General features: G+C 51.4%; 2 protein-coding genes across 19 annotated transcripts in view; one reads left to right on the forward strand and one right to left on the reverse strand.

Moving 5' to 3' along the window:
* MAP4 (microtubule associated protein 4) overlaps positions 1-16488 on the forward strand; it is a 166448-nt gene extending 149960 nt beyond the window's left edge. For 9 of the 14 annotated variants that reach the window (XM_071734485.1, XM_071734496.1, XM_071734491.1 and 6 more), the window contains 6 exons: positions 75-382; positions 2908-3036; positions 4481-4573; positions 9587-9668; positions 11561-11673; positions 14748-16488. In XM_071734485.1, the coding sequence (XP_071590586.1) occupies positions 75-382; positions 2908-3036; positions 4481-4573; positions 9587-9668; positions 11561-11673; positions 14748-14957 (935 nt within the window). In that variant the 3' untranslated portion in view covers positions 14958-16488. Of the gene's footprint in view, positions 1-74; positions 383-2907; positions 3037-4480; positions 4574-9586; positions 9669-11560; positions 11674-14314; positions 14469-14622; positions 14644-14747 lie in introns of all 14 variants that reach the window. The other 5 variants (XM_071734492.1, XM_071734493.1, XM_071734490.1 and 2 more) reach the window with 5 other exon arrangements.
* A 4427-nt stretch (positions 16489-20915) lies between these two features.
* DHX30 (DExH-box helicase 30) overlaps positions 20916-25261 on the reverse strand; it is a 38004-nt gene continuing 33658 nt past the window's right edge. For all 5 annotated transcript variants that reach the window (XM_071734482.1, XM_071734479.1, XM_071734478.1 and 2 more), the window contains 5 exons: positions 24963-25122; positions 24513-24670; positions 23961-24064; positions 23700-23839; positions 20916-23052 (listed from right to left, as the gene is read on the reverse strand). In XM_071734482.1, coding sequence (XP_071590583.1) covers positions 22817-23052; positions 23700-23839; positions 23961-24064; positions 24513-24670; positions 24963-25122 — 798 coding nt within the window. In that variant the 3' untranslated portion in view covers positions 20916-22816. The remainder of the gene's footprint in view (positions 23053-23699; positions 23840-23960; positions 24065-24512; positions 24671-24962; positions 25123-25261) is intronic.

A 25261-nucleotide genomic window follows, 5' to 3' on the forward strand; every position in this document is an offset into this window, starting at 1 on the left:
GGTTTTGTAAATGGCCTCTGACCCCTCCTTTTACCCTCTTTCCCTTTTTTTGATGGTCACTGTGATGATTGTAGCAGACCTGAGCCGCCCCAAGAGCGCCAGTGGAAGCGTGGTGAAAAGCAGCACCACCACCCCTACCACCACCTCCAGCACAACCACAGCCACCAGTCGTCCCAAACCCAAGCCTGCTGCCACCAGACCCATCACAACCTCAACCACAGCAGCAGATGCTAAAAAAACAACTACCAAGGCTCCAACAAAACCCAGCACTCTTTCCAGGCCTCTCCGCCCGGCCAGCAGCGTTTCTGCTCCGGACCTGAAAAACGTGCGTTCCAAAATTGGATCCACAGACAACATCAAACATCAGCCTGGAGGAGGGAAGGTGAGTGTCTCCAAACCTGGTAACAATATGTGCTTTGGTACAGTAGCTCTTAAGCGTTAGAGGTGCTCTTTGCTCATTTTGGTAGCTGTGTCCTCACTGCTCTTCTCATGTGTGCTCTGCAGAGCTCCTCTTTGGGCTCTTGGTTTATTAACAAGGCAGTGGTAGCAGTGTACAGAAGGAATCCACCTGTAGGAGCCTTCATGGTGTTTGCTGGCCTGAATACAGGCATTCAGAACTCTGGTTCTGGCTTTCTGTCCTACAGCCTGGCATAGACAATGGTTGGTCCTGAAAGCTCAAAACCTTGTCTATATTCCAAAACTTTGTTGTTGGATAGAAGAACTGAGGCTGCTGAATGGTACAGAAGGTGGAATAATGCTCTACAATGCAGGAAATCTGGATTCGGGAGCAGCTTCTGCAGCACCTTTCCCAGGTCTAGGAGCAGGAACTCTGTTGAACTTATCAGGCCTGAAGCTGAAATTCAACAGGATCTCCATCCACTGCTCTTCAGATAATCTGTGGTGGCCACAAGAGAAGAACAGGGTAGTGTTGGATGTGCTGTAGAGAAAAGAGTGGACATTAGGCTGGACCTTGGGAAGAAGTTCTTCAGCAGGAGGGTGCTGAGCCTCTGGAACAGATTGCCCAGAGAAGCTGTGGCTGCCCCCTCCCTGGAGGTGTTCAAGGCCAGGTTGGATGAGGCTTGGAGCAACCTGGGCTGGATGAGAGGTGTCCCTGGGCATGGCAGGAGCTTGGAGCAGATGAGCTCTCAGCTCCCTGACAGCCTCAGCCATTCTGTGACTCTATGAAAAGTGTCCATGTAGCCATAACTCAAGCCTCTCAATCAGTAGTGGGCCTGAAAAATTACACTTTTGCTGTGAATGTCAGTGATCAAGGTTTGGGGTTATACCCTGAGCCCTCTTCTGAGGGCTGAAATACTCCTGTGGGTGTGCATAGTGATAAAGCCCTTCTTGGACATTATAGGAGAGCTCCACCCATCTTTGCCTGACCTGTGTGTGAGCAGCTCTTCTGCAGTCCTTGGGATTTAATTTCCACAAAGTGGACCCAATCTGCCCACTTTGCTGCAGGTCTGCAGCAATGAATAACTCTGCAGAGAACTTTGTTCTGATGCCAAGAGAGCACATTCCCTGCTGGGAGCCTTCATCTCCTCTCGGGCACATGAAAGTCCAGGACATTCCTGGGCTGTGGTGCTGTTTGTCACAGGCAGCACAGATCCACTGTGGGTTTATTCCTGAGTTGAGTGTCTCCATTGCACCACATCATAGTACAGTCCTGAGAGCTTCGAGGTCTACAAGACAGAAACTTCCACTCCCCCAGAACAAACATTTCTGGAAATGACAATCCAGGTCTGCTGAAACACTTGGAGGCAAACAGGAGGGTGACCTTTTCATGTTCTCTGTGTGGTAGCTTGACACCAAACAGAAGTTCAGAAAGCTTCTGCCTTCTGCTCAGAAAAGACATGTAAGATTGTTCTGATGTTTTGAACTGGGTGAGGGTTCTGAGGAGTGTAGAGGTCTTTAGCTTGCAGGGCTATTGTGTCAGTGTGAGTAAAAAATTTTATTTTTTTTTTTACATTTAATTGTGCTGCCCTACATTTTCTAAGTATTTCAGTAGATTTTTAAAATCCAAACACATTGGTTTAAGCAAATTGTCCCTTTTGTAATCTGATTTCTGATGGGATGTTTTTAGGATTGGAAAATACTGTAGGAGTGCTGGGGTTTTCTTGTGTATTGTTCTGTCACTGGTGGGTTAGTGAAAGAGTTTATGCTGACCCCCAAAAAAGCAAGTTCTGCTGCACTTACCTGGATCTAGACTAGCAGAAGAATGGACAGTCTCAGGTAGTTGCTGATTTTTTTGCTTAAAACCCTGTAAATTTTCATTCCTTTTTCTGCTTAGCAGAATTAGCTGGGCCCACCAGCATTTCATTAGTTACAAACTAAATCAGTGGTTGAGCTCCAATCCTGAGTCAAGTCAGTGGGTGGGAAATCAGGAGTGGAAGCACAGTGTGTCTGTACCCAGCAGAGCTCAAGGACAAAAAAAAAAAAAAGGCAGTGGATGTGTTTGCCTTTGTATAATGTCCTCCATGGGCAGGAGGTGGTCCTGGGCTGCTGGTGGGTTTTTGAAAGATCTGATTTAATTTTTTGGCAGAGTTATAATGTACTTGGGGTCACCTGGAGATCTGCCATTCAGACCACTGGGCGAGCTATGAGATGTTAAAGGCCACCTGTGAGCTTTTTTTTTTTTTTTGAGAAACAGACAACTTAAATATTGCTTTATGACCCCAGGTTCCCTGTTTCAATCTGTGTCCAAGTGATGTTGCTTCTCCTCCACTCCCTGAGTTTTATCATTCCTGGGCATGGAATTATACTTTGCCTGAGGATTGCAGCACCTAAGAAGTTCTCCTGGGTCGTCAGTGCCACGGAGTTTATCTGAGTAGCTTGTGTTCCCCTAGGCTCCTGCCCACACTTCTGCTTTTTGCTGGTTGAAATCATCCGTTTGTCTCCATCTAGGGGAAAGTAGAGAAAAAGCCAGAATCAGCTGCTGCTGCCCGAAAGTCTGAACCCAATGCAGTCTCTAAAATGGCTACTACTAAAACAACTGTATCAAAAGAGAGTGCCCCAAAACAGCCCAATGGGAAAGTGAGTTTATTTCAGACTTTTCTTGGTGGGAGATGAAAGAAAACATTTCTATTTTTGAGTCACTTTCCCTTCTCTTCAACTCTTCTGCTTTCTCCTGTCAGTGTCACTGTTCCTTGCACAGACACTTTTCCAATTCTTTCTGGTAAACCCCAAGATATTCTCAGTTACACCCCCTCAGACATCACTGTCTTGGGTATCTTTTCTGTGCCTGCTGTACATTTCAGTGGTTCCAGAGCAGATTCCTCCTGTTTTACTTTTAGGTAGATGAGAATAACTTTGGGTCAGAGGTTTCCCTTCAGACCAGTTCTTCATACACCCCACTGGTTTGTAACTGGGAAGAGAGCTTTAGCAAATATTTATAGAATATTAAGGGTTTAACAGCTTCCCAGCAGTATTCCCCACCCAGCCATATCCAGCCTTTCCAACTCCCTGCATTAAAGGTGGTTCCCACTTGATGGGTTCCTGGGAAGCTGTTGTGACAGGTACTGCAGGAGGAGGGAGTGAGGCTGGAGTGCTGCAGTCCTGCTTCATGTCCAGTTTTATCCTTCATGAACAGACGGGATCTGTACCTCTATAAAAGTCAGAAAACCATTATAAACCTTTATAAACCATTATAGTGCATTTTCAAAGCTGCTGTGGAACTGAATCCAGTCTCTCTGAACTGGCTAAGGAGCTTTTGGGAACCTGCTCGAGTGAGAATGTTCTGGTGATTCCTTTTGTGCTTCAAATTTATCACCTCTTTCTAGAAAGTGCTCTAGATCAGCTTCTGCCAGGGTTTGTGTTAAATAACTCCCAGACTAAACACGTGTTGTCACTAACCTTTGTAACCTGTTACTCTAACTCAGACACTACCCCTGGGAGTAAAAACTCACTCCTTAGCGTGCTCCTCCTGGCTTTTGAAGAAGGCCAAGTCCTTTTAGCTGAAAGGAGAAATGATTGAATTAACATCACTCATCTGATGAAATCCAGCTGGAACTTTGACAACCTCCATCAGCAGAATTGTTTCTCAGCCTGGGCTTTACTGCCCAGAGGTTTGGAAAGACATAACCCGGGACAAAGGGACACCAGAGCTGTTGGAAGCTGGGGCTTTGGGCTCTCCCTGCTCTGGGGCAGCTCTCACCAGAGAGCTCCTGAGAAGCTTCCTGGGGGCCATGGGGGACCCCAGCCCTTGTGGTGATGCCAGCCCATAGATACCTGGAGAAAATATCCTCACGGCAGTGCTTACGCTCTGGCACTAACTCTGTCTGTGCAGCCTCTTGTTTCCTTCACTTTTTTTTTTTGTTTCTCACTCTCCTCCTCAGTTGCTTTTCACACCTAATACTGGATTGAGTTTAACACAACTCCTTGTTTATCCACCATGTTCGAGCATCCATTCCAGCCTGCTGTATGACAACTCTAACCAGTCCTCTTCCCTTGTGTTGTTTTCCATTCTGTAACATTCCAGGTCCAGATAGTCTCCAAAAAAGCGAACTACAGCCATGTTCAATCCAAGTGTGGTTCCAAGGACAATATTAAGCATGTCCCTGGAGGTGGGAATGTAAGTATGGGCTCTGGGCAAGCTGTCCTTCTACTAACTCCTTCTCTTGTACTATGTTTTTATGTGTCAGTCGTACAAACGCTGTGTTGCAGGCAGAAAGGGGTGGCAGAGTTTCAGGGCTTCTGGAAATAATAGAAATCATTCTTCTGGAAAGAATGCAGGCAGGAGAATTTTAATTTCCCTCCCCCCCCCCCCCGTGGGATGGTAGGTTGGTTGTGTGGGTTGTGTTTCACAGTACTACAGAAATACACCTGACCTATTTCTTGCACGGTCGATGTGATATTGGTGACCAAGTGCAGGGTGTGCACATTGCTGAGCCTCAGGAGTTAGTTCACCATGGATTCCCTCTGCAGTCAATGGAGGCACCTCATCAGCCCTCTGACCTATTTTAGATGTCTGGGTTTTTTTAGATGAAATAAAATGTGGCCTAAAAGGGCCTCTTACCCTTCACTGGCTCCTAGAGCAAGCCTGAGTCAGATTAATTTCACTTCTTGTTTCCCAAGAAGGGAGACTTTGAAAGAGGAGGGGAGGAAAAGACTCTGGGACTTAATCTTTGAGCTGCGATTAATTTCTAAATTTAAAGGCTCCTGGTTTCTCTGGCAGCAGAGTTGAGCTTATTAAACCAAAAGGTTAATCTTGTAATGTCTGTGTGCTTGGTTTGGAGTGTTAGAACTGAAAGTGTCTGGCAGCAAAATAAAAACCCCAAGTAACAATTCAGCTACTGAAGCTTTTGAGAACATGCCTCTAGTTTGGCAGGCTGGTTTCCTTGTGGATAAATCTGCAATACCTTAACAAATCCATGCAAGGCTGGTTATGCTAGGAATAGGTGGCAGAAATACAGAAATTGGATGGTTCCAAAAAGACACTGAAGTCCTGAAGCCCAGAGGAGTTTTTTTAAATGTGTTTAAATGTGGTGTTTAAATGTGGAGTGTTCAATGTGCTGTGTTCCTGAGGAGCCACATCCAGCTCTCACATCTTGTGATGTTTCTTGCTACCTGAGAGCCCACATCACTGAGAACTCCCTGCATCCTGGTGCTGTGAAAATACTCAGTTTTGGGGGGCAAGTACTCCAGATTTCTGGGGCCAGTACTGTTGCTCTATGGTCAGTGTGTCCTGTTTGACATCTGGTTTTGAGGATACAGATGCTGGGTTGGACCTGACTGTGGTGCAGACTGCCCTGGCTGCTTTTTTTCTGGGAAACACCTGTGTTTTGGCTGACTGGCTGAACTTCCACTCTCCTTGACTAATTCTTCCTTACATTTTTGCAATGGGCAACCAAATCTGGCTTTCTGAGCTTGCTGTCTACAGGTGGGTTGCCAAGATGGTAAAAGCCAGATGGTGAAGCTTGACTCCCCACTGAGAGTCTCTGCTGTGCTCCTTGCCTTCCAGTCTGTGGATCCCCACCCGTGGTGGGATTTGCCATTCCTGTCTGATATTCCCATGACTCAATATTTATAGGAGTGCCCATGTGTGTTTGTGGAGCTTCCCATAGAAACCCTCATGTAGGAGATTTCTCAGCACACAAAAACAGAAACTGATGTTGGGACCATAGCATGTGCCTTCAAAGTATTTTTTAAAGCACATTTCTGTTTCTCCTGCATATTTCATCTGTTTTTGTCACCCAAGTGTGGGCAGACTGGCATGGCCAGTGGCAGAAGTCTCCTTGGCTCTGCTGTAGAAGAGCAGCTCTTGCATCTCCCCTGCTTGTGTGCTCAAAGGATTTTTAGAAGCCACTTCAATTTTGTCATTCCTACCTTGTGGAGTCTTTTAGTGGAAGGAGTCTCAAACACACTTTTCCTTTTTTTGAGGCCAACAGCAATGTGATTGAAATGCAGGGGATGTTTTTCTTGCTTGATTAACTCCATCAGTGAACTATTCTTTCTTCTCATGAATCACCAAACCTGTCCTGTCCTGGGGACATTGCCAGCTCTAGGGGACAAGTGTGCCTGCTTTCTTTCTCCTTCCACACTCTCTTCTTCCCACTGCATTTTTTTCTCCTTGATCAACTACTTAAGCTCTTTGCTTTGAGAATAGAGAATGAAGTGCTGCTTATTTCCAGGTTCCAAATGCCCCCAAAGCAGCTCCAGGCAGTTGTTCCCAGCCATCCGACACCCCCAGCCCAGCCAGCACCAATGTGAGCAGCCAAGGTGCAGAGGCCAGGCTGGTTTCCTATCAAACCCTTTCTTTTCAGTCATTTTTCTATCTGCACTGTAAGGTTAGTGTCCCCTTCCAAGATGTTTTCATCTTCAAACAGTTAATGCTGATCACTTCTGACAGAAAACTTTGGGGTGTTCAGTTCCTGAAGCACACTGCTGATGGGGATGTCTGGAAAGTCCATTGTTCTGATTCCCTTTGGAATCCTGTGGGACAGGAGCTGTGGTTGGCAGCAAATGACAGCTGAGCTTTGGGGTTGCTCTGGTAGGAGTGATGGGTGTGCTACCTCAGTGAGGTGGTTCCAAGTTGGTACCTGCTGTGGGTTCCTGTTTTGCTCTATACATGGAGATAATTACTTCTCCCCTCCAAGAAGACATGTCCAGAAGCAGTAGAGATTGTTCCTACTCGTGTTCCATGTGCCAAAAAAAAAAAAATGTCTGGGTACAAACAGAGTTAGATTTTTTTGGTAAAAATTTTTGTTATTTTCTCCTTCTCTTTTTAAAGAAAGCAACAGTAAAGAGGTAGATTTTACAAGGGGCAGGTAGATTGAAGATTTAACAAGGTGATTTGGAGTGTAGGGAAGTTTCTCTGCCTTTTGGCTTGTCCTGCTTAGGTGGATTGGGAAAGGGCCAAAGAAAGAAAAATCTATTGAGAGATGAGGATCACAGTTCCCATCTGAGCCTCTGGATCAAGCTTTCAGATCTAAAGTTTATTTTTGGCACCAGGATCTGAGTATTTGGCTTTACTTTTAACTATGCCTCCCATTGCAAACTCAAAAGAAAACTTCAGATTCCCAGCAGTACCCTTCCATTTAGGTAGAATTGTTTGGGTCCCCAGGTGAAATATGAGGGGTCATAAGTGGCCATGCTGGGCATGTCTACCCTAGTTGATAGGGTTTAGTAATTTAAAGTGCATTCTGTGAAATAAATTCAGCTTTATTTCGGTTCCAATCAAATAATGAAAAAAAAGTACTCATTATAAAAGCAGTAGTAACCTTACAAGCAACCCCTAAGAAAACCAAACCTGGGAGGTGTGATCCCAGGGTTTTAGTGTCTGGTGTCATGGAGCAGAGCAGCAGGAGGCTGAACCATCCTGTTCTTCTCATTCAGAGCAAACAGAATATCAGGGCTTTGACTCATCCCTATTCACAAGTGCTGGGAGGGTTCATGCTTCCCATGGTGCAAATTATTGTGATAATTCCCTGTAAGCTTTGAGAGTCACTGGTAAGTGAACAAATTCTTGTTGTATTAAAAAAGAAATATGTGAGATGATCCATAGTAGAACTTTCTTTGCAGGGAGGTGCCAGCTGGTGGTTGCTGACAGCTGGGAGGGGTGATCCCCTTAATGTAACTACCAAACAACCCTGGGTTTTGCTACCACTGAATGTTGTGATGTCAGTTTTAGTGGGATTTGACCAGATGGACATAAATTCCTTCCAGTATAAGTGATCCTATGTTTGTATGATATGGGAGATCTCCCAGTAGCTAAACAAGAAGTTCACCTGGAAAACTGGAGATTTTCATCCACCTGGAGCTGCAGGGGGAATTTTAAAGATGTGTGAAATGATGTTAGAAAAAATGTTAGAAATGGGGCTCAGTTCAATACACTTGGTCCAGGTATCAGAGATAAAATATATTTTTGAGCTGTTGTTCACAAACACCATCCCAGAATACTTGGCTAGTTGGCTTGGGAGAAAGTAATTTATTGAGTCATAAATATCTCATAATTTCATGACTGCATCACCAAACACTTTCTTCATTGAAGGCTTTCTGTGCCAGGATCAAGTCAGTGGTAGAATGAGGTCAGAAGAAGTAACACTGGAATGGAAGTAGCTTCCCCACTCCAGGGTTTGGTCTTTGAGAAGGACAAAAGATCGAGGGAGGGGATTGTCCCCCTCTGCTCCCCTCTGGGGAGACCCCCCTGGGGTAAAGCTGGGTCCAGCTCTGGGGTCCCCATCAGCAGAAGGACACAGAGCTGTTGGAGCCAGTGCAGAGGAGGCCCTGGAGCTGCTGGGAGGGCTGGAGCAGCTCTGCTCTGGAGCCAGGCTGAGAGAGTTGGGGGTGTTGAGGCTGGAGAAGAGAAGGATCCCATGGGGAGACCTTAGAGCACCTTCCAGTGCCTGAAGGGGCTCCAGGAAAGCTGGGGAGGGACTTGGGACAAGGGCCTGGAGGGATGGGAGCCTGCGAGGGGGAAGGGTTTGCAGCTGGGAGAGGGGAGATGGAGAGGAGATCTTGGGCAGGGAGGGAGGGAGAAATTGTTTGGGGTGAGGGTGCTGAGCCCCTGGGTGCCCAGGTTGCCCAAGGAAGCTGTGGCTGCCCCATCCCTGGCAGTGTTGAAGGTTGGATGGGGCTTGGAGCACCCTGGGCTGGGGGAGGGGTCCCTGACCATGGCAGGGGGGGCACTGGGTCAGCTTCAAGGTCCCTTCTGACCCAAACCAGTCTATGGTTCTACTGCTTGCTTGAGTAGTTTGGTCCATGTGGGCACTATGATCCTTGCTGCTGTCCTCAGCAGAGAGGAAGAACCACTGTGAGGGGGCTGCAGACAAAGCCTGACAGTTTGACAGGGCTCAGTCTGCACACTGAAGATGGTAGAGAGAAAAAGCTGGAGCAGATGGCATGTCTCTGGCCTTACTCTGGTTGCTGCCCATCCATTAGTTTCATCTGGCCTCAGTTCCTCCCTGCCCACATTAACCACTTCTGGCTGGGGCAGAACCCTAGAGCAGGGAAGTCCAGAAAATTATGTGGTGGAAAAGGGGTGCAGGGTCCTTACCTCTGCCCTGACATTTGAGATGGCTCATTGGCCTCCAGATCCCCAGGAAGTGTTTCTTTGCATTGAGTTGTTTCTTTTTTGCCTCTTCAGGTGCAGATCCAGAACAAGAAAGTTGACCTTTCCAAAGTGTCCTCCAAGTGTGGCTCGAAAGCAAATATCAAGCATAAGCCAGGTAGAAATATAACTATTTCCTCATTGTGTCTCTGCAGATATTGCAAGTTGTTTCAGGGTAGTCCTGTATTGTGACCAAAAATAGCTTAAGGGGTTTGTTGCTCACAGGGAGTGTTCCTAGAAATACTGTCCAGCTTCTTAGCAACTCCTGGTGGTTTCATCAGCAGAAAAGGGGATTAGCTGATGTTGGATTTCATCTTCCCAGTGAAAATAATCTAATGCTTCAACTCAGCTCAGAAAAAGAGAACTCAGTTCTTTTTTTTTCTCCCCATTTGAAAAAAAAACCAAACCAGTGAACACTTACCATGACCATTCCAGGAGTCTGGAAGCTTCATCCATGTGCTTGGAAGGATGAAGTAACTTCCCTCCAGTTCTTCACAGCAGATGCAAAGGTCTTCTTAGCCTGCAGCTCAGTAGCAGCTCCTGGCAGGCACAGAACACTTTCATGACATATTCTGGAGTGAATGTTCAGGAATTATTTGCTCCCCAGTGAGAACACAGCAGTTACTTCACTTGAATTCCTGCAACACTCAGATGTCCTCACCAAACAATGACCAACCCACAGCCCAGCTGGAGCATGGGCCAGTCTGGAGCTCAGGAAACCCTGGCTGTAGGCACACTGCTCAACTTGCACCTTGTAGCATCCTAAAATATGGTCAGCTCACTCCTGGTTTGTCTGTATCTGAGGACATTTATCTACCCAGGAGGACTCCTGGCAATCAAACATCCATGCACGAGGGACAAAGTTCACCAACCAAAGCTGAAAAAAAAAAAAACAAACTAAAAAATACTACAAGCTTGTCTTTGTCTCCTCCTGGGAGTCCCCTGCAGCCTTCCTGCCAGCCTGGTCACTTGAAAGCAGTTCAACCTTCAGCACCAGGCACCACGCTTGGGTGCACGTTGAGAACAGGGTGCCACAAGCATGACCTCTGCTTAGCCACTGCTCTGGAATAACAAGCTGTGTGTGACAATAACTGCTCTTGTCCAGAGCTGATTAAAGCAGATTAATCCATCCAGAATTATCTCTTGTCAGATATTTTAACTGATTTTTTGTTGGACCAAATCAATTGGTTCCATCGTTGGCCAAAAAAGTGCAGAGGACTCTTTGGTGCTGTCACTGGGAACAGGACTGTGCTTTGCCATACTGGAGTGGGGTTTTTGGAGAAACCTACTGGAATGTGGACTGCACCTATAGCCTTAGATACTAATGGGAATTGCAGTATTCTAAACTAAGAAAATCTTGCTGGAAGTCTACAGTTGTTTCTCTGAACACTCCGTGTTCTCCTGAACCTGAAGTGCCCATCCTGTTCCCACACTTGGCTTCTGCCTCTGGAATGGTCCAAGCCGTGGCACACGGATCTGTGTGGGAGCTGTCAGGGATGGAGAAGGGGTGGGGATGGAAAACAAGGAATGAAAAGGAGCAGAACATGGCCCAGCACTGACAGCTGTGCAGAGGGACTGAGCTGCTGGAGACCTTAGCAAGGGACACTACCAGGAGTGGGCAGCTGGCATCAGAACTGCACCAGTGTGGGCTCAGGTGGAACTGGTATTTCATGGCTCTGCTGAGGGAGGCAGATTCATGAGCAGATCCAGCTGGCAGGAGAACCTCTTCCAGCCTGGCTGCCCCCCTGAGAGCAGCTCCAGGGCTTGGTGTGCAGCCCTGCTTGCTGGCAGCATTGCTTGGGCTGCACAGCTGGAGATCAGCTTTGGTCTTACTGGTCTTTAAACTGAACCCTAACTGGAGTCAGACACTGCAAGTGTTACTCATGTCCTTTCTCCAGTGCTTACTGGGTCCCCAGTGGTTCCTCAGTAGGGCTGGGGAGGGGACAGTTCTCAAGTGAGACCCTTCTGGAGGCATTGATAAACTGTGACTCCTGCACAATCTTGTTCCAGGGGGAGGAGATGTCAAAATTGAGAACCAGAAGCTGAACTTCAAGGAGAAGGCCCAAGCCAAAGTGGGTTCTCTGGACAACGTGGGACATTTGCCAGCAGGAGGAACAGTGAAGGTGGGTACAGCAAGCTCTGGCACACCAGGGTAGGGTTTAAATTTGGTCTTTTTCCTTGTCCTGCTGTTGATATAGTGCAGCTTCTCCACCCCCAGCCTTTTCTAAACATCTGCTTATTTCTCTGACATCTGTTGTGAACCCCAAGAGAAAGTATGAGTTGGAAAGGACAGAACCAGCTCCCTGGCCTGCCTGAATGAGCTCCCTGCCAGGTGTTTCTCAGAGGTTTCCTTCCTCAAGGCACCTGAGAGCAGGGTTCACTCTGAAAACTATAACCCCACAGAGAAGCTCTCTGTGGCCCTTTCCCCCTTCTTTTACCCCAGTGAAGCTATAGGTGCTATATAGGTGCCCAAAGTCCCTTCCTGTGAGGCCAAGGAAGGATTTTGTCCCTCTCCTTGCTCCTGCCCAAGAGAACCAAACCTGCCCCCAGCCTTGGCTCTGCAGCCTGGGGGTCTGGCTCCAGCAACCCCCCCATCCCTGCTTGACCCACCTGGTGCTGGCTGTGTGGGCCTGACCTGTCACACCACAGAACAATGGGGATTATTTCCTCCTGGGAGAGGAGAAAACAAAATCCTGTGCCCCAAGACCACAGCTCTGAAAATGTGCCTTAGCCTTACCCCCATCAGGAAGGACAGCCAGAGGAGAAGAAACCCCTCCTAGACTCCCACTTCCCTTGGTGTCTCAGCATTGTTTTGGTGAAGCACTTTTTGTGTTGTGGAAGGGTTTGGAGCCCAGCTGGGCTGAGCCATTGTGTGAACAGCCCCGTGAGTCTGAAAGGAATAATCCCTGCCCTGCAGAGCTGATCATGCAGCAGAATCCATGAGTATCTTTAGTGCTTAATCATCCCTGGTCAAACAAGGCCAGAGGTGGCTGCCAGAGGATTTGTTGGGGACACATCAGGACTCCTGGCTCCAGGCCTTGATGTGAAGTTCCAATTGGGGCTGAGGGGAAGCAGAGAAGCTGCTGGTGGGGACTGATCTGTAATGGTGCCTGGCTCTGCCAGTTCACTGCAGTGTCTGGGTGCTGTCTGGGATAGCTGTGGGTTTCACTGAAGTTCTGAAATCCTGCCTGGTCAGAAGTAGTCTGATTTTACAGTGTTTTTATCACATCTCCATGGGTACCCAGAGTCTCTGTCCATAACACTCTGATCCATCTTGGGCTCTGACATTTATCCTGGCAGTACAGAGACCAAATCACTTCCCTGCTGCATCCTGCAGGTCTCAACCAGTGCTGGCATCAGAGCAGAGGCAGGTGGCACTTAGGGACCTTCAGCCATGCTCAGGAGGGCTGGCTGCTCCTGCTCAGCCATGCTGTGGCTCTCATGGAGGTGTGGGGATCCTCCAGGTCTCTGCAGAAGCACCAGGATCCTGGTGGTGCTGTCAATTCAGGGGTGGTAACTGAGCCCCCAGAGGGAAGGTCTTGCTGCCTGTGGACTGAGCAGATTCAGAGCCAGTCCATGCTTGGGCTGCCTGCTCTGCAGGGAGGGGGCTTGGCTTGGTCTTGAGAAGAATACAGCAGCCTTCTTCCCCTGGGTCAGACTTTGTGGGCACAGAGCAGAGCTGCTCAGGGCTGGACATGTCAGCTCCCCCATACTTTTGCCTACTGAACATGGTAGCAAGGGGATGTCCTGGCTGGATAGGCTGCTCCTTCCTGGGCTGCTCCAACACAACATCTTGTCAGCTTGCTGTGCCCTGCAGTGCTGGTGATGTATGGATGTCTTTTAGTCTTTTCTTTATTAGCAGTGGGACATAGGTCTTCTCCAAGGCTTGTAGAGGTTGGTAACTTCAAGGGTCAGCAGCTATGGTAGGAGGACAGACCAGCACAAAATCTTCTCTAAAGTTCATAGTCCAGCATCAAGCAAAGATGAGGCCCCTTGAGCAAACTTGGCCTTCCTATTTTGGGGTCATCTCTGTGTTACCACAGAATCCCAGACTGGGGTAGTTTGGAAGGGACCTTAAATCCCCCCCAGTGCCCCCCCTGCCATGGTCAGGGACCCCTCCCCCAGCCCAGGGGGCTCCAAGCCCCATCCAACCTTCAACACTGCCAGGGATGGGGCAGCCACAGCTTCCTTGGGCAACCTGGGCACCCAGGGGCTCAGCACCCTCACCCCAAACAATTTCTCCCTCCCTCCCTGCCCAAGATCTCCTCTCCATCTCCCCTCTTGCAGCTGGAAACCCTTCCCCCTCATCCCATCCCTCCAGGCCCTTGTCCAAAGTATGGTTTGGGTCTGTTATATCACTGTGTTCCCAAATCCTGGAGGCCTCTTCACTGCCATGTTCCCCACCACCTGCTTGCTGTGTGCTCTGCCTCACTCCTCTCCCTCTGCCTCTCTCTGCCCTCGCCCTCTTGTCCTCTGTCACCAGGACATCACAGGCCTGTGTTGGGCCCACGTCACCCATGCTTGGATGAGGTGGCAGGGATGGTCTGCAGGGCCCAGAGCCCCGTGAGAAGCTGGAAAGCTGCTCAGGGCGGTGGCTTCCAGGGAGCAGAGCATCTGCTTCCCGCTTCCAGCCCTTCCCTGCTCCCTGCCTGTGTCCGGGCAAGCTGGGGAGGGCGGAGGGGGCTCCGGGACCCTTCCCCACACCCCCATCTTCTATTGACACCTCGTCCCTGTCATCCTCCCCACCCCGTTGTCTCATTGTAGGCTGAGGGGAGCGTGGAGCCCGGGCAGCTCCCGGCCCCTCAGAACGGAGAGGGTCAGCCGCGGGAGAACGGCCTCGGGCCGGCAGCGCCCGCTGCCCCCAGCGGGGGTGAGCAAAGGGAAATGCAGAGCTTCGAGACTCAGATACAAGAAACAAGTAAGTGCCTGCACCTCCCCTGGAAGCTCTCCCGCCGGGTCTGGGGGGTGAGGAGATGGCAGCAGGGCAGAGCAGCTCTGGGCAGCGATGGCTGGAGGGTTGCTTTTCCGCCTGTTTGTTTTTTTAATACAGAAAATTGCCTTTTATTTTCCAGGCATCTAATGATGACATTATGGTATCGTCTCCCATCCCCCTCCCCCCCCCGCCTTTCCCTCTCCTTTCTCCTCTCCTCTTCCCCTCCTCCCCTTCCCCTGCTCACCTGCCCTTGTGTCACTGCAGATTGAATCTCACAAGCTGACGTTCCGTGAGAAGGCCAAGGCTCGGACAGACCACGGAGCAGAAATCGTCGTCTCCAAACCCCCCAACCTTTCCAGCAGCACTTCCCCCTGGCGTGGCACCTCCGTCAGCGAGAGCCTGGCCTCAGCCTCCTCCTCCTCACCGCTGCAGCACCCACCTCCCCTCGCAGCCCTTTCTCAGCAAGGCTTCTGACCCCCTCCCAGCCCCAGCTCCCCTGCTCCCCCGGGACGCAGCTTGGCTCTCTTAACCCTGCAGCTGGCGTGGGATGGGGACAGGGACAGGGACAGCGTTCTGCAGGGCTCCCCTCCTGTTCCACCTCCTCCCATTCCACCTCCTCCCAGCATCCCGGGGGTTCGCCCCTGCCCGGGCTCCGGTGGTCCCTTTTTTTTTGGCTGGAAAGGGGCTTCCTCCCCTCTCCGTGCCTCGTCCCTTTTTGGTTTTAAGGGGGTACTGGAGGGAGCGTTGGTGTTGGGCATCAAGTGGTGTCCAGGCTGTGTCTTGCTGTCCCTAGGGCTGGGGAGGTGCAGGTGGAGCCTGGGTGGTGGGGTGGCCCCAGCTGTTGGTGGCAGAAGCCAGGCCAGTGTTAACAGGGATAAGCTGTGATCTTTCTTGCTGTCTTTTTTTTTCGGTTGGTTTTATTTGTTTTTTTAAGAAAAAAAAAGCCCCCCTCCTTGCCGCTTGAGTTTCTGCTGCTCCTGTTTGATGATGATATATATTATACACACACGTTTAGGCTGTTTTAACTGTTGACTTTAACCTTTTATTCTTTGTGAGCGATGTGATTTATCGTGCTACAAACCCATGCTAAGTTTCCTTTTCTCTTTCTTCTTTTCCTAACGTAGGAGAGTAGAGACATAACCGCTGCTGCAGTGCTGGCTTCTTACTGACATATCCAGCAAATGTAACTCTTTTTGTTGTTGGTTGGTTGTTGTTTTGGTTGGGGTTTTTTTCCGTTGTTTTTTTTTTTTTTTCTTTCTTTCTTCCTTTCTTTTTAATATTTTAAAACGATGGAGCAAAATTCATGGGATTAAGCCATGTCTGAAACGAAAGGCACAAGAATGTGTTAAAGGAAAACTTGCTGTAAGATCAGATGAAGCCTGTGTTGACTGCAACGAGAAAGTCTTGAATCTGATGCTTGTTAAAAAAACCAAAACCCTCCTTGTAGGGCCAAACCGTCAGTCCCGGGGAGTGCCCAGGACCTTCTGCTCATTAGCAAGGCAAAGACGGTTTATTTATTAACTTGCACAGCCAAAACCCTGGGATTTATCTTCTTTCCAAGCCAGGGCCTGAGGTCTGGAGGAAGGGCAGGAGGCTGCTGTGGTGGTGGAGTTGCAGGGTACCGCAGGTCGGGAGTTCTGAGGCTCGAGCAGGTCCGTGGTGTTTGTTGTGTGTGGTGGTGGTGTTGTGCCAGAGGCTGGTGGGTGGGTGACCCTGGTGACAGGCTGAGCAGGTCCCAGGGGGGACACTGAGGTGGGGACAAAGGGACAGGCCACCTCTCCCTAGGGGTGTGAGGCAGAGGGGGAGCAGAACGTCTGGGGAGGGCTGGGTGGGAGGCAGAGCCCCGGGCTGGGGCAGGGGAGGCAGGTTTTTAGTGCCAGGGAGTTGCAGCGCTGACTTGGAAGGAGATTTACTAATTCTTGGAGGTGTGAGCTCCTCGTTTCATGTTGCAAATGACACTAAAGGAATGAAATGTAAATAAATTTAAACGAAAAAGAAAAAAAAAGCAGCCTTCTTGGGTCGTCGAACTAATTTAAAGTGAAAAAAAAACAAAAAAGCAAAAAAACATTAAAAAAAAAAAAAGAAAAAAGCATAATAACAAAACACTGGGATCAAAGTGAACTGAACCAGGTGTGTGCTAGGGGGGGGCTGCTCAAGGAGGGGACAGAGGGAAGCCTGCAGCTTCTCATGCTTGTGGGAATCTTTCTTTGGGAAGCCGACAATGACACGATAACCCGGAATCTGTATTTACACTCAAAGATTCTTATTGCACTTGTATTTTTTATATTAAAGTTTGCATGATTTCTAATAAAATGGCATTAAAATGTACTAGTTTGCATCAAAGTCGTCTGCTAGTTTCATAAGTGCTTTTTCCTCCGGATACAAATTGAAACAAGCGATGCAGATTTGCACCTGAAAGGGGCGGTTATATATACCCCAGAACATCCCCCCCGTGCTTCCCTCTTCCTTCCCCCTCCTTCCCTCCTCTCCCCTCCATCCCACATCCCTCTAATCCCACACCAGGGACCTCTGCCCAGCCAGTGGCTCCCTGTCCCTCCTCTTGTGTGTCCCCAGCATCCCCACTGCCCCCCCTCAGCCCCAGCCTTAGCTGGCACTACCCCCCCCTCCCTGTGCCCTCCTGGCTGCCTCTGTCCAGAGAAAAGCTGGGGAGGGGGCTGCAGGGTCGGAGCCCCCATTTCTGGAGCTTTGTGGTGACACTTTTGACACCCTCCAGCCCGTCCCGTGGCCTGGGAGGGTGCTGCCCCCCCCTCACCCGCATGCCCCCCTCTGGTATATATCACTGCCCCTTGGCTGATGCTTCCTTCTTTCTCTGACTGCTAAATTCTAAACACCAGCTTCAGCTTGTCAGTCTGCAGGGTTGGTTGGTTTAGTTTCGTTTTTGGGTTGTTTTTTTTTTTTAATTTTTTTTTTTTTTTTTTTCTCCAACACTTGAATTCAAGGCGAAGTTTGGAGGAGAGGGAGTGGGAGCAGTCAGACCTCCCCAGCAGGGACAGGCAGGGGCTGTGGATCTGCTGCGGGTCAGGGTGGTGGCCACAGGGTCAGGGACCAGGCAGGGGCTGTGGGTCTGTGCTGGTGGCAGCAGCCAGGGACCAGTGAGGAGGGGGACAGGGAGGTCCGGTGGTGTTTGTGGTTAAACCAAAGAGGAGGTGGAAGCTGAACCTGTGGCGTTCCTCTCGCTGCTCTGCCCGGGTGGGAGGGAGGCAGCCGGGTCCTGGTTCTTGGTTCAGGTGCCGCAGGAGGAAGGCAAATGGCAACATTGCACTTTATCTTCTGAGAGAGAGAAAAACGAACAAAATAAGCAAACAAACCTCTTAACACCCTGCATAGGGGCAGTAATTCCACCTTTTCCCCCCCTGTGTTGCTTTTACCGCGTTTTATTGACTGCTGGGCAGGCCTGGCCGAGGCTGTGGTGTCTGTGGGAGGTTGTGGTGGCTCCGGGCCTGGCCCTGACAGGAACCTCCCCAGACCCACAGGGTGCAGCTGAGCTCTAACCCTTCGGCCTCTGCTTCTGTGCCACTTTCTCTAACACTTGTTGTGCCTGTGTGTAGCTGACAAACTAAATCCAGACCCACTAGTTTGGTGTGGTTTTTCTAGGACAGCTTCAGTTTTTAATATGGATTATTATTGTTATTATTTTGGTTTGGTTTTAATTTCATTTTGTTTCATGTAACCGGCTGTACAAGGTGTTAGCCTGGGAAGAGATCCATGCGTGGTGAAAATTACTTTAGATAACTACCTGGAGAGCTGGGAGTGAGCTGGTTAGTGCTGGGATCTTGAAGCCTGTGGAGAAGCTGTTGGCAGAGTAGGGCAGGGGAAGGAGCTGTGGCTGCTCCAGGGCTGGGGGGAGCAAACTCTCTTGGGGGAGGGGGAGAAATTTAAAAAAAAAAAAAAAAAAATATGTATAGTTGTGGTCTGAATGATGTGCAATTTGAATGTACACCTTCCTGTCCTGAGATGCCTCTCCTGGGTCCTGGCCTCTGCTCTTGGTGTGAGGGAGATGAGGTGGGGAGCAGGAGGGCTGTGGTGGCTGCAGAGTTGGGTGCTGGTGGGGGGCTCTGTCCCTGCTGCCTCGGGACACAGCCCGGGCAGCACCGGAGCTCTGGGTGTGCCCGAGTCTGCTCGGTGCTCAAAGGCAGATCCTGAGCAGGGGCGAGCTTTGGTTTGGAGGTGTCTGAGGCTGCTGTGGTGGGAAGGGCTGTCCAGGAGCTGCTGTCCCGCAGGGCCTGGGGTCCCTCTGGCAGGGAGGAGGTTTCCTGGCAGCTCTCTGCAGATCAGTGATGAATCGAGTTACTTTGGGGCTTTTTGTACTGTTCAACCGAGTACATTGAAGTAACCAAGTCCCTGGGCTTGAGGCCGCAGGAGCAGGAGGGTGGGGGTGCTGCTGCAGCCCCCCAGCTCGTGCCTCCCCGTGGGTCGGAGTCCTGACCACAAACTGAATGTAGTTGCCTACGCTGCCCCTCGCTGTTGTCACCCGCGTTGTGTTGGTGTGTGAGGGGCTCTGGCACCCTCCTGTGTTTGTGTCGTTTAGGCAGAATTTTTAGGTTGTTTGGTTTGTTTCTTTTTTTTTAAATTTTTTGCTTGGAAAGTGGACGGAGCTCGATGTGGGTGACGTCCTTGGGGGTGACATCCTTGGGGGGGTGACAGGGACTCCTGTGTCACCCCACATGTCCAGGAGGGAGCAGCTGAGGTGGTCACTGGTGGCTGCAGCTGTTGGGAGGCACTGGGTGTGGGAGAAAAGTCCCCCCAGAGCTCTCCCGGGCAGGCTGTGGGTGGGGTGGGCAGTGTGTGGGGGGCAGCAGTGGGAAGTGGGCTCCATCTCCTTCCTCCTCCTCCTCCCCACTTGCCCTCCAGCCAGAGTCAACCTCTGCCTTTCCAGCCCCCCTCTCACAGGAGCCTCGCTGCCCACCAGTGGGGGGCTGGAGCTGATCAGACACGAGGCTCCATCCTGCACCCCCTGTGCTCGTTCCCCAGCGTTGCCCCAGACCCCGTGTAGGTACAACAAGGATGTGGTGGGGGAAATGACTGCCTGGAGGGGAGTGGGCTGAGAGGACAGGGAGGCTGCAGGGGGCTGGGGGGAGGACCCTGGAGGGCCCATTCCCATTCCCATCGCATCCCATCCCACCCCACCCCACCCCATTCCCTCCATGGCCTCGGGAAGTCACTTAACCTCTCTGCCTCAGTTTCCCCATCTGCAAGGTGTGTGGGGGAATGATTCTGCTTACCTCACCAGGCTTTTGGGAGGCATGAGCAGTGTGTGAAGTGTTCTCTAAATGTGATGTATTATTATTATTATTATTATTATTATTACAATTACTATTATTTTGTGTCATAGGGTTACTCAGCAGCCACCCCGGTCTCCTGGGGGGCTGTAGGGTGGTGGCACTGCTGTCCCTGTGCCACGGTGGGTGCTGAGGGGTGGGCAGCGAGGGCGTGGGGGGAAGGTTTGTGCATGGGTGCAAAATCCAAGACAACAGCTCTGGGGGCTTGGGGAGGGGGGGCTGGGGCAGAGCCCCTCCTGCCTTGGGGTGAACTCGTACAGGTTTGCTTTTGCCTTTCTGTCTCACCCCCCTGCGAGGGGCTCTAAGGCTGTCGTCTCCTTAGCAACATTTCCCCATTTGATGTTGTGATTCTGACTATTGTAAAGGGTTGAAATAAAGCTTATAGATGTTCCTCCTCAGCTTGGGCCTGAGTTTGTGTGGGGGGTGGGAAAGCTGGGCTGGGGGTGGCACAGTCAGGAGGCACCTGGTGTCCCATCAGGTGGCAGAAGGCATGAAGAAAGGGGTAAAGGAATTTTGTTGTCTCCTTTGCCTTCAAACACCATAAAATTCTCCTTTCCTCCTGCCCATCCCACCCAGCTCCTCAACCAGCAGTGGCCCAACAGGACACGTGTGGAGTCCTGCACCCAGCTGTGACCAAAGGGGGGGTCTGAGGGGCAACCACCACCTTCCAGCAGGCTGCTCCCCTGCCAGCTTTTAGGGTAACAAAACAAAACAAACAAAACAAAAAACAAACAAACAAAAAAAACCAAAACAAAATCTTTACTCCTTCAGCTGAACACCCATGAGGGATGTGGTCTGAGATCCTAACAGCCTTCAGTGAGGTTCTGCCCCATGGCCACTGTCCCCATGGCCCCAGCATCCCACTCCCATCCTGGGGCAGAAATCCCCCCCTCAGGCAGCCACAGCTGCTGGGGCTGCTTCCCCCCAGCCCCCCCAGCACCCAGTGCTGATACTGGGACCCTGATTGCTCCTTGGTCTTACAAACACGAGGGGGGAACCCCCACACCCCTCCCCTCTCACCCCTGCTTTTCCCAGGCTCCAGGCTAGAGAAGCCAGAGAACCAGAAGCTTCAGACTTTGCTCAGTCACTGAAATAAAATAAATAGAAAAAAAAATGAAGAGGACAGAGGCAGTTACTACTCTATCCCTTTTTATTGTCTTTAATCTATGTTGTAAAAAGATCCAGTATCACATAACAGCCACTGAAGTATCCCAATATCACACTAGTTCTGAACCATTTAGACAATAGTTTAGTCTTTTTTTTTTTTCCTTTTTTTCCCCCCCTTTTTTTTTTTTTTTTTTTTTTTGGTTTTTCTGTTTTTTTAAACCTGCTGGAAGGGAAAACCATACTGCCCATTATACAGGCCAAAAAAAGAAACAAACACTGGTCAAATAATAGTGACAACTTCAAGCAAGTGAAATGAAGATGAAAAGTTTTGCGTGAACACAGGCTGCAGGACTCCCCCAGGGCCCCGTGCTGGTGCATCCAGGACAACAGAGCTGAGAAGCTCCAGGAGCACAGAACCCCCCCAGCCCCCCGGAGTGGGTCCCCAGTCCCCACAGCCCCACAGCCCTTGTGCTTTTTGCCCCCAGCCACTGGCACCGCGGGGCTCCCACACCCACCCCCCCAGGTACATCAGCTCTGATGGCAGAGGCCACAGCTTCGTTAATTAAAGCCCATGAAGAGTAAATTAAATCTTCAGTAGAGAACAACTGGGAGGACCCAAAGGGTGACCCCCAAGGAAGGAGGCAGCTCCTGGGGACTGCAACCCCCCTTCTGCCATCACTCCCCCCCTGCAGCCAACCCGAGGGGTGGCCCTGGTTCCCCAGCACCCCGGCTGCTTTGAGTTCAGATACAAAGAGCATTAAGAAAATGGGAAATAAAAACAAATGATCCCAGGCCACTGCCCCTGGCTGAGCTGCTGGGGAAAGCAGCAGCCATCTCCTCCCCCCCTCCAGCACCACTCACAGCCTCCCCCCGACCCCAGCCAGGGCCCAAGGCTCCAGCGAGGCCCCCGCAGCCCGGGGACCCCGTTCCCCTCCCGCACGGCCCCGGCCCGAGGGCTCCCGTGTGTTACAAACATGAAGAAGCCTCACAACAGCCCTGTGAGGTAGGTCACTGTCTTCATTTGACAGGGAATCCAAGGCAAAGCTGGGATTAAACTCCAGGTTTTTCACGTAAACGCTGTGCCGGTCATAAATCCTCCTTTCCACAGAAATATATGGTCCCCTGTTCGTAGAAAACAAAGAATTTTTGGTGCCTCTGCTCCTGGCTTCCCGCAGGAGAAGGCTCTGACAGGCAGACTGGCATCCACCACCATGTCCTGTGCTGCATGAGTTACAGGGATCCGGCCTCCTCGGCATTGGGAGAACAAGAAATTAAAAAACAAACCCAAAAAGAAAGAGTAATAACAACACAAGAGGACAAAGAGTACAGGGGGGTCGGGAAGGAGAAGTCACAGCTCAGACTCCACGCGTGGGGCAGGCAGGGCCCCCGTGGTGAGGGTCTTGTTAGAGATCCCACGTGGAACCTCAGGTCCATCTGGTGCCTTGAGGGTTTCCTCCTCTCCCACGGCCTCGGGGGAGCCGGGATGCTGAGGGATGCTCCCCACCCCCTGCGGATCCACGCTCGGCCCGGCCCCCGGAGCAGGCACAGCCACGGCGTCCATCGTCCTCCTGGCACCGAGCGGCTGCTCCAGCCTGGCCCCGTGGGGATGGGGCCCAGGAGGGCCCGGAGTGGCCACGTCCTTGCCTTCCAGTCCGGGGACTGACGCCGTGAAGAGCGGAGGAGGTGGGGGTGTCCAGGAAGCTCGGGTCCTTGGGGCACTCCCAGTCCATTCCGGGCGAGGCTGCGCTGGCTCTTCCCAGGCGGTGACCATGCACGGAGCCGAGAGCGGGAGGTTCAGACAACATTAATCTTCTAGGATGGAGAAGAGATGACTTCACAAGGGATAAATAGAACTTTTATTTAAATAAACATTTGTGAACATCTTTATACAAATTACAAGTCCCCACACAAATCCTCCAGCTCTGCCTAAGCGCCAAAGCTGCCAGGAGGGCCTTTGAGGAGATCCACCAGGATGTCGAGCAGCTGGCTGTGCTGGTGGTGCAGGTCCCCAGGGATGGCGGCCATCTCGTAGCACAGGCACGTCTCCACCATCTTGGAGAGCGACACGCGGAAGTCACGCAGGAGGCGGATGGTGTAGGAGTCTCCCTCCAGCACCAGGAGGTCACTGTCTGTCAGGGAGACTGTTGCTCTCCAGCCATCATCTTAGTGGGAAGAAGAGAGGAGGTGAGAAGCAGGAATGGTGCTGGCCTGTTCCAGCCTGTCCTGGATGCTTGGCCCCCTCCACCACCGGTACCAGGGGCAGCACAGGTCCTCTCCACATATTTTAGCTCAGAGTCTGAGGTCTCAACTGGGCCAAGCAGTTCCCAACAAAGCCAGACAAGCCCTCTGCCCCAGCACACTGGGATCTTCCCACTGTTTCCCACAGGAACGGGGCTGAAGGCACAACCCATCTGAGCTCAAGGGCTTAGAGAGCAACCACAGCACTGCCAAACCCAGGAGCCAAAGCACCACATCCCTGGGGTGAGAGAATAGCTCGCTCCTCCCCACACACCTGCCCAGCTCCTCATTCCCCAGGGAAGAGCCTCCAGGCACAAGCCTGCCTGCAGCTTCCTTGCCCCGTCTGCCTGGAGAGCTACAGCTGATAAATCATCCCCTTTGTGGCCCAAACACAGCAACACCTGATCCAAAGCAAGAGGCTGAGAAAGCAGAAGACCAAGGAAACAAGCAGAGCTGCTCGGAGAGGTCAGGGTGGCACCCAGCAGCACCTTGGACTATAGGGGTGAGGTGTCTGGGGTGTCAGGAGGACAACACACGGGGAGGCCTCAGCCCTGCAAGCACTCACACTCACCTCGGACGTGGATGTCCGTGTCAGTCATGAGCAGCACAGCCAGAGGGTGGACCTGGGAGGAGTCCCTCACAAACACTCCCCCGTTGGACTTCACCGCCATGAAGTACGTCAGCCAGCGGCTGTACAGCTTGGATGCCTCCCTGCACAGGAGGAGCTTCATCAGCCACAGACAGAATTCTCTGGTAGTGGCACACACACACTGGGGTCCTGTGTGGTCTCCACCCTCCTCCCATGTGACAGAGAGAGATGTTGCTCACCCACCTGTTGATTGTTGACTTGTGGAGCAGGACGGTGCCGGCCTTTGTCCTGTAGGCATAGCTGTTGGGTTTGAACTTCCCCTGACGGGTCACTTTGCCTTGTCTCACCTGAAAGGAGAAGAACATCACCACCACCTGCCCAGCCAGCAGGCACTGCCCATCTGCAACTCTCCCCATGGCTCTCTCTCCTACACGTGGCTAGGGACAAGTACGTTCCTCCACCCCCAGAAGCTCTGCTGTGTTAGCTGGGGACATCCGTGGGGGTGAGCAGACCTGGCAGTCACCCAACACTACCCAGGGAGCAGCAAATAGGAGGAGGAAGATGCCACCTCGATGGCTCCCTGATCAAGCTACAAGAACCCAAGCATGGAGCTGTGCAGGCTGGGGGGGATCCAGGGACAGCAGTGGAGCAGCACAGGGAAGCACAAGGAGGACATGTGACTGGGACACAAGCTCCCAAGAGAGCACAAGCATCTCGAGGCACCTCAACGTTTCCTTAGGTGAGATGCAGTGACCAGCAAACCCAGGAGATGATGGAAGAGGAGGGAGTCAGTACCTGGATGAGGTTGGGGTAGAGCCCAGCCATGAGGACACCCTTGACCAGTTCTTCCTCTTCACTGTACTGGTTACATACAGACGAGGGCATGGTACAGTCAGATGGGGATGACACCAAAAAGGCTTCATAGAGGTTCTCAGAGAACTGCTTGACAAGGCCTAGAGGTAGGAGACAGCCCCAGGCAATGAGATTCACCCTCTCCTTCACCCCACCATGAACAATTCAGTAGGGCAGCACCAGCTCTGGCCACGGTGGCTCAGCCTCAATGCTAGGACAGCAGACTTGTCCTGCCTGTGGCCTCCCTGGCACCCAGGGCTACCCCTGCACCCAGGAGCACCACAGCCAGAACCCACGCCCACTCTGGTGCCACCTGCCCACTCAATCCCACTTTCTCCACTGCGTTCTTCACTGGTTCCTCAGCCCTTCCAGGTGCCAGCAGCTCAGACTCACCGTTGATGAAGCGCAGGCTGGGGCCATACAGGTAGTAGTCCTGCAGGTAGTTGTCCCTGGCACGGCTGTCCCTGCGCCTCAGCACCTCCTCCCAGCCTGCCACAGCTCGGACGAAGGCAAGGTGATCACTCCCACTCTCCCTGCTCAGCACAGCCTTGGCCTGGGACACAGAAAAACGGAGTCAGCTGAGTGCTCAGCCCCTTCCCTGCCTTCCTCTAGAAGATGCACCTGGGTTGAGGCAAACACATGGATGAACACGGGCTGGAAGGAGAAGAGACTGAGGGCAGCCCTGAGGAGAA

Source organism: Heliangelus exortis, chromosome 2 (assembly GCF_036169615.1).
Source record: "Heliangelus exortis chromosome 2, bHelExo1.hap1, whole genome shotgun sequence".
NCBI classification, from domain to species: Eukaryota; Metazoa; Chordata; class Aves; order Apodiformes; family Trochilidae; genus Heliangelus; species Heliangelus exortis.